Here is a 9,924-nt window from a genome sequence, read left to right as displayed (position 1 = left end):
CCACATATCGAAATTCCCAAAGCATGGGAAAGATCTGGCTGGCAACAAGACTCAGGAAAGATTTTTTTTTTAATTCCAAGAACAGGTAAACTTGAACTTACTCTGCCTCTTTTAAAAAACTCCCCTTTTTTGGTAGTAAAAGGGAATGAAGAGGCACATAGCGATTTAAATGAATCACAAAGAATCAAGTCAGAAGAGATCTTATGTTAGGTTGATTTATAAGAGCTGCTCTGGGCAGTTAACAGTTTGTTTACAATGAGTAGTTATCTAACTCTGAACATACTGTATGTACATGGCAATTAGAAGTTGTCATGGTAAGAAAAAAACATAGCCTGCCTGCTGCAGCCAACACAAAAACAGCCAGAAACAGTAGGGGAGACGTAGGGACAAAGGTGGGGTTTGTTTTTATTATAAAAGAAAAAAAAAAAACTCCTCAGGAATCTAAACAAAGGGAATATTTCACACTCAGAATAGACACCAGGACACAAAATTACAAGTGTTTTGACTCCAGACCTGTACTCATCTCCTGCAACAGCAGACATGGGAAGGAGACAGCTGAAGCAAACAAGCAATTCTGTAAAACAGACTTAGAAACCCTACAAATATGATTAAAATCTAAACTTCTGTTTTGCTTTAAAAAAAAATTTTTTTTTAATATATCAAAAGGCCTGCTTTAGTGACATGCTACTCCCACCAGAAAATAACCCCCAAACCCCCTTGTCAGTAACATGCTCAAGTTGACCAGCCAACTCTTATTTCCAAACCCCTGTGTGTACAAGTACGTGTGTGTCTTTTGAACCAAAGCCCCAGGGCTCAGGTGACTGCTGCTGCTCCTGCGGGCTGACACAGCCAACTCGTGCCAGCCTCCCCAGAAGGGTGAGCAGGGCAGAGAAACCCTGAAGTGGTAGTGAGGGAATGAGAGCCCAGTAGCCAACTTGTCAAGCACCCCCCCGTCCCCCGCCAAAAGGAGACCAGACTACTCAACTCAAATGTGGCTCCCCATGACCAGAATGGTTTTTACTTGCTAAGGAGAAAACACACATTTATCTGCACACCCGTATATATAATTTTTTTGTTTTTACATTTAAATATAAAAATACTACTCTGCTTTGTGTTATAAATGGAGGACCAAACAACATGGAACTCTTTCTTTTAAGGTAGGGCTATCCATCCATTTATGCTGAGCTTGTCAGGGCATTCAGCCCCAGGCAAGGGAAGCACCACACTAGGAGATCTAGGGCATTTTCCTACCTGATTTCCCACCATTCCTTCTCCCCTAATTCTCACTTTTAATAGAAAGTTGGTTATAACCTTGTAAGTAATGGAATTTCTCACCAAGAAAGGGAAATCCTAACCTTACCACAGAATCAAGCCCCCTGCCCCCGACTCAGCTAGCACGCAGAGAAAGTCCTCCCCCTCCCTCCACAAATACTATGCTCTCTGTCCGGATAGCTATGCCTATTGGACAAACACACCTGATTAAATGGAAGCAGTGGTTATGTTTCCCCAACCCCACCCCGACTAACGCACTAGAAAGCTTCAGTGATAGGGAAAAAAATGGTGTGGGGGGGGGGTAGGTGGGTGTGAAGAGATTAAGAACTTGACCCCTCTATCCTGGCCAAAGAAAGCAAGAGTGAGGAATAAAAAAAGACCTTGACATCCCGCCCTTTGAGTTAACAGCTATTATAACAGGTGAGAGGGGCGAGAGTGGCAGCAGGATGTAGGATTAGGAGGGGTTTTGACGGCTGCAAGTCTAGTCCACTTAGTTTTTGTACTGGAAGGGCTCATCGCCAGTTTCGTTGAGAAGACACGTGCGGATGAGGGCTTCTGTCACTGCAAAGGGGTCACAGTTGGCAGAGGGGCGACGGTCTTCAAAGTAACCCTTCTTCTCCTGGCCGACAGTCCGGGGAATGCGGATGCTAGCGCCACGGTTGGCCACACCGGCAGAGAAGTCGTTGATGTTGGAGGTTTCGTGGAATCCAGTTAGGCGCCGGGCGTTGTCCAGGCCCCCCTTGGGATCGTAGGCTCGGATGTGGTACTGGTGTCGCTTGCTTAGTTTCTCGATGGCCTCCTCAATGTACCTGGAGGAGACAGTTAAGATGAGGGTCCAACCTGCCACCAGGAAACCCGCCCTTCAAGGGCAGAGGAGCAGGTGTGGATCCAAGACTGGAGTGACTCATCTACCAAAGACCGTGGTCCAGGGTCTGCTTCACCAAAACATGGCCCCAGGAGAACAGATTCTCCACAAGGGCAGCACTTTGCCTTGTAACCTGTGTCTCTTAGTGCTCAGAAGAGTGCTAGACATGCAGTAGATGGCATTTGTTGAATGAAAAGATCCCAATCAAGGACTTTCTCCCACCCACAGGCATTAAATTCATTCATAAGCCTGTACGGTTACTAATTTAGTTCTTACTAAAGACTTTCAAATGCATTCATCTGTGTCAACTTTCCCCTATCACCATCCTTGAATCCTACTCCTAGAGTATTTTTTGGGTACTTTTCAAACAGAAACAAGATGACTGGATCAGAAGACAATTTTTGAAGCCAAGGGCTAAGGTACGAATTGAGAAGGCGGCTTACTCATCCCCGATATATCAAAGCCTTGGCAAGTATTCTCGAAAAGAGAGTGAAACAGCCCCAGCAGGAGGTGGCACTCACTTCAGACCATTCTCCTCTCGCATGGCCTTGGTGCTGAAGTTGGTGTGGCAGCCGGCACCATTCCAGTTCCCAGGAATGGGCTTAGGGTCAAAGGTGGCAATCACTCCGAAGTCTTCACACACACGATGCAAGATGAAGCGGGCCACCCAGAGATGATCTCCCATGTCGATTCCTTCACAGGGCCCTATCTGGAATTCCCACTAGAGAGAACGAGAAGACTGGCCTTTAAAGCAAAACCCACTGCTCACCCCAACCCAGAAGCTCTGACACGTGCACCCTTCTCACCCCTACTCCAAGCCACCTTTGAGGACTTTGGGTTAAGGAGCGGGGCCCCATAGCAGCCCGTGCTAGCGAAAGTCCCCACTCGCCTCTAGGTGGGGAAGGTGACGGACTAGAGCCATTTACCTGGGCAGGCATGACCTCGGCTTTCGTGCCCCCGATCTTGATGCCGGCATACAAGCAGGCCCGGTAGTGAGCCTCCACAATATCCCTGCCATAGGCTTTGTCTGCTCCCACACCACAGTAGTAGGGACCTGCAGAGGCATCAAGATGGAAGGTCAAGAGGCAGGACATCAAGAAAATTCCTATCTATGTGAGATGCGTGGCCCAAAGTCAGAAGTCAGAAAGCTCTCAACACTTGCTCTCTGGAATCACCATCCCTGCCTTCACCTGGAGGTGCAGGAGTGGAGTGCAGGGGGCCCTCCTGGCCACATTCTCAGTAGGGCCAAAGGTTTCCCCGCAATGTTAAGGTCTCAACATCCACGTCTGGATTTGGGTAGCACGAGGGCTCTCTCTCTTTACAGTATTATTTCAGCCAATCTCAGGGATACTCCCTTAGCTTTTTGATCCACAAGGATTCACTCCTATCTCTGGAGAGAGAGACTTTCCTTGCTAATTAAGCACTTGGGGAGGAGCAAGATTCACCCCTCACCAAGCGGACTTACCTTGGGGCCCAGGGAAGCCGTTGGAAGGCCAACCAAAGGGATGCCCATCTGTGCCCATGAGAGTATATTCCTGCTCCATTCCAAACCAGGGGCGCTGGTTGCTCACCATGTCCATTATCCGTTTACAGGTGTGCCTTAAATTGGTCTCTAGGAAAAAGAAAGAGTCAACACACTATTAGAGACATATGGACAAATGTACTGAATCCTTGCACTGATGGGAAATACTCCTTGGACTCCAGGTACTTGAGATGTTGATTATAAGCTGAATTGACCCAGTGTTAACCTTTCTGTGCCCTGGTCGGTGTAAAAGGGGACGATGATAAGAGAAGCTATGATTATATATCTGCAGGGAGACTCTCAAAAGGCTTTATTTATAACTAAACTGGGTTACAACAGAGTCACATGGGAGTGGATCCAGAACAGAGCAAGTTTTCACCTTATCTGCAAGCTGGCTCCTTCCCAAATACCAAATGTCAGGCACGTAAACCCTCTATTCACAAAAGAACTGCTTCTAGCTGTGAGACTTATTCCTAGTTTCTCAAGCATTTAGAGCCAAATCTACAATTTTTATTGAGCGAATCATTTGCCTGTTAAAAGCTTTACATTCCAGGTGAGCAGATAAAGTGCTAATTTCTATAGTACTGGTTAGTACAAAAAAATAAAAATAAAATAAAATGCGACAAGCTCAACTGGGAACAATTTCTAACCCAGAACAGAACTTTATAGACTCATTATGGCTGTTTCACTATGTCCCAGGAACCATTTTAAGACCTCTAGGTTACATCAAAGAAAACCCCCAACTTCATTTCCCTAACAGCCCTGAGGTGGGTATTACGAGTCTCCATTTTCACAAATGAGAAAATGAGGCTCAGAGATGGTAGGTAGCCTGCCCAGGGTACAGCACAAGCAGCAAGGTCAGGAAACCCTGCTTGTCGACTTCAGAGCTCAGGCCCTTTACCACAATTTGATAATGCCTCTCAAAACAAAGACAAGTCAGGTCCAGAGTCACTAAGTGACTTGCCAAAAAGTCTCACTGGCTGAGTGTAGCGAGAGACTTCATGGAAGTGTGACTCCAGCTGAGCTTAAAAAGGTGAATGGTGGAGAACTGGGAGCAATGGGTATGCCAGACAAAAACCAAAGGTGCTGTTACAGCAAACCTCAAGGCAAACGTATGTTATCAGTGAACCAAGATGCTCTTATTTTAATCAGTGGACAGAGAAAGAAGACAAGCTCTCTGGAATGAAAAGGCAACCAATATTTAACATATAATTCTTCTCAATCATTTGCACATATTAACTCAATTAATTCTCTAAACAACTTTATGAGACGGATTTCATTATTTTCCCCATTTTAAAATCGGGGAAGTGAAAAGTATAGGGGAAAAATAACTTGCCCAAGTTCATACCAACTAAGTGGCAGATCTAGATCAACATTGATCTAGTGGCAGATCAAACCCAACATTCTAACTTCAGAATCCGTGTTCTTAAAATCTACAGGCAGGAGGACTGTGACATGCGGCATTCCCCCAGCAGATTTAGAAGAATCCAATGTCGTTTTATGGAACCAACAGTGGGAGGATGGACCATACAACCTCTCTGAACAAGGAAGTTCAGGATGCAGAGGTCCATGTCCAATCCTTCAGACTTCTAAGACAGTTCTGAGATAAGCTCGTCTTTCCAATACCGATTTTGGAATATCCTCTCCCGCCCACCTTTACAATTCATGGATTGGGGTGGGGTATCCATACCTATCCTATACACACCTGCAGGCTTTCGGTTGTACTTGAAGACTTCACAGAACACCAGCTTGTTGGGGTCCTTGCGGAAAGGGTCCCGAAACATGGCAGCAGGGACGAGATACATGTCACTGTTGGAGCCTTCGGATTGAAAAGTACTAGAGCCATCAAAATTCCACTCCGGCAACTCTGGGGTAAAAAGAGAGGGGAAAATTATAGTTAAAATGCACAGGAACTTTTCAGATCTTCACAAGGTCTATACTCTCTTGTCCAGAAAGCCAGTGAGGCATGCATGACTGCCACTATTAACACGCAAACCCTGATGTCTGCAGGTAGCCCTACAGTCCTTCCTATCTGAGTTCCAAGTAAGACCATTGCATCACTTTCCTAAAAGAAGTAACAGTCACAAGAACAACCTAAGAATGACGTTTCCTCTGTAAATAAGTCTACTGGACACCAAGGAGACAAACTAGATATCACCAGTCAGTCAGTCAGTCCTCATTTAAAGTATTGAAATAGGAGAAATAAAGATTTTCTGAGAGCCAACTGTGTTGCTTCTTTCTCTAATTCCTCCCCCCACTGTGTGACGGACTGTCCTAGTTCAAGTGGTGTCCTTATTTTAACAGATGAGGAAACAGACACTAGCCGGATGACTTATTCAACGGTGCTCCCATGTCACTTATCCACACTATGTTTTAAAGGCCAGTTCCTTCATCACTCCAGTTGACTATGAGTTCTCCGAAGGCAGAGACCAGACTCTCATCGTGTATTCCCAGGGCCTATCCAATACGTGCCACATAGCAGGTGCACAGTATATGCTTTATATTACAGTCATTCATTCATTTGCTCAAATGTGAACATTATCAGAAGAGTAACCTAACCTAAAAGCAGGTAAAAGATGACGGCCCACAGTCCCTTTCCAGAAGGAGAGCGGCTATGGTTTGTTCTAGACCAAAAGAATTAAGTTGTCACAACTCATATAATAGCTCCTGTAGGATAAGCAATCAGCCAGTTTAAGAATTTCCAGAAGTGGCATCAACTAAAAACTAATGATGGCTGGTCCTAGAGACCACTTTAGGGTGTTTGTTTTGCATGTAGAACCTCAGTGACACATGAGTCTGAAACAGCATTCAAAGAGTTTGTAAAGTAGATGGCATAGTCAGGTTAGAGAGGTGGTTTTCAAACTGGGTTCCTGGCGGTACCTTAGGGCCAATTAAGTAGGACTGCCCAAGTAAACAAAGTTTCCAACCCCTCTCGCCCCCAGACCTAGTCTCTTTTCCTTCAATATACTGGCTTACACGCAAGATTTCATTTAAATGAAGGGGTCCATTGCTGTTATGCTTGGAGGCAGTGTAGGAGCTTAATGTTGGCTGAATGAAGTCTGAAAAGTCCTGCCTTCGAAAAGCTTTACAAACAGAGGCCAAATCTAGTGGCTTGGTCTCAGGCTGCCACCCACCCTCGCGCTGCTCCCAGCCAGCTCAGTCTCTCACCTTCTATACACTTGGGCTCACAGTCCAGGGTCCGGGTCTTGCAGCGCAGTCCTTCTCCAGTACCATCAATCCAGATATACATAGCTTGGACTTTCTCACCCTGAGGCAGGGACATGTACACCTGCTTGATGCCTTTGTTCAAGTGGGAGCTCGCTGAGGTGGCCATGGTGGAAGGTGTTCTGGAGAGAGACAAAATAAAATAAAATAAGAACACCAACTCCAAACAGATCCTCTGACGCAATAAGGAAAACTAAATCAAGAAGCAGTGGGAATGGTGGCCCCTCCCTTTGGAAGTCACACACTCAAAAGTACAGTACATTTATTTAACTTGCTTTCAGGGAGATTAAACTTTTATACTAGACAAAAGTCTCCTTATAAGCTTCCTCAAACCAGAATCTAAACTTGTGAGCACTAAGCTCTACATTTTGCAGTTTATCAGAGGTAGAGGAATTGTTTCATTTTCACACTAAGATACTAGAGGAAGAAAAAAACCCCAGAACACAATGAAGACACAGAAGTTCTGAAACAGAAAGTCTGCCGAACAGACATCGTCTCCAAGTAAAATCCAGCCACAGAAAGGCTTGGCTGCTATGATCTCTGGGTTAAGTCTTCCCGTTTCCTTACACCCCAGAGGTTATCTCAGTAAAAAGGCCTTTTGAAGATTCCTCCACCCTTCCAAAAAACAAACACCCTCCCACCATTTAGTTGGTAGGATGAAACAAGGGGGCTAGCTAGAAGATTTAAGAGACTGGTGGCTCCCTAGAAGAACAGCAGTTATTACAATTACCAAGATGTAAAAAATAGCCAATCCAAGTTGGATTCTAAGATACACGATGGCATAATTTGCATCAGTCTGAGGCAAAGTTCTCACTTCAGACAGGAGATTTAAGTTTGACCAGATTCCACCAGAGAACTTTTCAAGTAATTAAGAAATTCCCACTTCTAAATCAAAAAGCTCTGGGGTTTCAAAAGCTGAGGCATGCTAAAAACTGCGAGGCTCCACCGCAAAACCCCTGAAAGAAGAGACACTGAAGCCACAAAACCAAACCTCAACATTAAGAGGAAACGTTCTACCTCTCCCTCTGCTGTCGACAGCCCAGGGTGGCTGGAAAGGGAACACACTGTTCTCCTCAACGACTTGGGTAACTTTCTCAAGTACAGTGGCAAAGTTTCTATGGGCAACCGTCCATGTTTGCCCAGCTGAAAACATAACTTCTCCCTCCAACAGCCTCACCCTTCCCCCCGACCCCGCCGAGACGCTGTCCGTCAAGCAGTGTTAGCAGACAACCACTACCTTTGCCTACTCCCTGTAGAAGACTTGGTCAGTCAAATCCCACCGTCAAGCAGTGTTAGCAGACAACCACTACCTTTGCCTACTCCCTGTAGAAGACTTGGTCAGTCAAATCCCACCCCCGACGCCCATCCTGCCTTTAAAAGCCAGAGGGAGCAATCCCTGACCCTTTCAGCTCCCACTAAAAGCTATAACCCGGTCTCTGGCTTTCGTCCCCAACCTGTTACACCTTCAATTTCAAACCACGCTGTCTCCCTTTAAGCCTCGGATCCTGCTCTTTTTGGTGATGAGTTGCAGGCCAACAGCCTAGTCTACTGTATCAACTGGTGCCGCCGAGGTGCCAAGATTACATGGTGGGTGCTGGGAGGGATGGGATTCTGCAGTTTTTAACTGTTTCTGCAGCTGCAGTGGGAGCCGCGGTCCTCATCCCTGCTCCTCACTCACCCCAGCCACATAAGGTCAACGGTATCGATGCCCTCCTTAGCCTTTCTCCTTTTCGAGTGGCGTTCGCGCCTCTCGTGGGTCTCCGACTCTCGCTGGTCCAGGCACCGGAGCTTTCTGGGCGAGGGAGACGGAGAGGGAGAGGGAGTTGGAGAGCGGTCGGGATCGGCCCGGGACGAGCTGGAATGCGAAGGCTGGTGGGTCAACGTCTGGATCTTGACTCGCGGTTTCTCTCTGGCGTTCACTGAGTAGGCGACGAAGCCGAAGCAGTTGGAGGGGGACCCCGAGGACCGAGACTCCAGGTCGTCACCTTCGTTCGTGGTCTTCTTCACGGATTTGCGGCCAAGGGAGGATCCCCGCTTCCCGCCCCCGGAGTGGTTGGGATAATCCACTTTGAGAGCAGCCCTTTCCCACAGAAAGGTCCCGAAAGTCGGCGCCCCGCCCCTTGGGCCCCAGTCTGGATCTCAGGGCCTAGCCGAGGGGGCCATCCCTCTCCAAGGCCAGGGCTAGGAGGGTAGGGGGATGGGGACATCCGCCGGAGGGACAGCGTGCCGCTGCTGCCCCTGTCCGGCCGGACAGGCCTCTCCACCCGCCGCGCCCGCCGGCCATGCCGCATCCCGGGCTCCCCATTGTTCAGTCACAGGGGTAGGCCCCCGGGAGCCCGCGGCGGGGGACGCTCACTGCCCCTCGCCTCCGCGCAGGCGGCTAACCGCGACGACCGCCCCCGGGCCCGCCTCCGCGGAAGAAGAGAGCGAGGCTCCAGCAGGGGACCACTCCATCCACCACGCACACCACACGGCCGAGCCGGGGGCGCCGGGCCCGGGCTGTTCCTCCACAGCTCGCCCTGCCGAGCGACCTCCAGGGGCGGCGCTTCGGGCTGCAAGCAGCTGAAGGAAGATCAAAAGAGCTCCCCGCCCTTCTCGAAGCCCTGGCGACTCGCGCGCCCCGCCATCGCCGACCCAGACCCGCCGGGAGGCACGGGCGGCGGAAGCAAGCGGGAGGGCCCGCAGGCCGGGGCGCAGAGTAGATGCAGGAGGTGGGAAGGGGCCGAGCCGAGCTCAGCCGATCGCTCAGAGCGCGGCGGCTCGGGAGGCGGCGAGGGCGGCGCGCGACACTTCCGAGCCCCCCGGGCCGGCCAGGCGCTTACCTGGGCGGCGAGCAGGCGGCAGGGTGGGCAGGCCGCGAGAGCGAGGTGCGGAGAAGAGAGGCGAGGAGGCCGGGAGAACTGCTTACACAGCCGGCTCTTCTGCCATTCTCGGCTCTGCAGGGCCGTCTGCGGCCCCTCACGCTTTATCGGCAGCCGGGGCCGCCCCCGGCGCCCTGATTGGCTCCCAGAGGCCCGGAGCCCGGGCGGATCAGCTGATG

The 9,924-nt window shown here is 49.2% G+C and overlaps 1 protein-coding gene and 1 pseudogene across 2 annotated transcripts; one reads left to right on the top strand and one right to left on the bottom strand.

Annotated features, from left to right (window-relative positions):
• Positions 1-393: 393 nt before the first annotated feature.
• Positions 394-9,924, bottom strand: GLUL (glutamate-ammonia ligase). 2 transcript variants are annotated; one of them, XM_007448505.1, is made up of 7 exons: positions 9,707-9,924; positions 6,828-7,006; positions 5,365-5,526; positions 3,603-3,749; positions 3,064-3,191; positions 2,659-2,858; positions 394-2,081 (listed from the first exon to the last, which is right to left on the bottom strand). In XM_007448505.1, the coding sequence occupies exons 2-7, from the start codon at positions 6,991-6,993 to the stop codon at positions 1,763-1,765; spliced, it is 1,122 nt and encodes a 373-aa protein (XP_007448567.1). In that variant the 5' UTR covers positions 6,994-7,006; positions 9,707-9,924; the 3' UTR covers positions 394-1,762. The 2 variants fall into 2 exon arrangements, with proteins under 2 accessions (XP_007448567.1, XP_007448566.1); XM_007448504.1 differs by lacking the exon at positions 9,707-9,924 and adding an exon at positions 8,563-8,573 and having other exon boundaries at positions 1,638-2,081.
• On the top strand, positions 9,082-9,450 carry LOC103077597 (skin secretory protein xP2 pseudogene; annotated as a pseudogene).

This window comes from Lipotes vexillifer, unplaced genomic scaffold, assembly GCF_000442215.2.
Source record: "Lipotes vexillifer unplaced genomic scaffold, Lipotes_vexillifer_v1.1 scaffold76, whole genome shotgun sequence".
NCBI classification, from domain to species: domain Eukaryota; kingdom Metazoa; phylum Chordata; class Mammalia; order Artiodactyla; family Lipotidae; genus Lipotes; species Lipotes vexillifer.
This window is presented reverse-complemented; position numbering and strand designations above follow the sequence as displayed.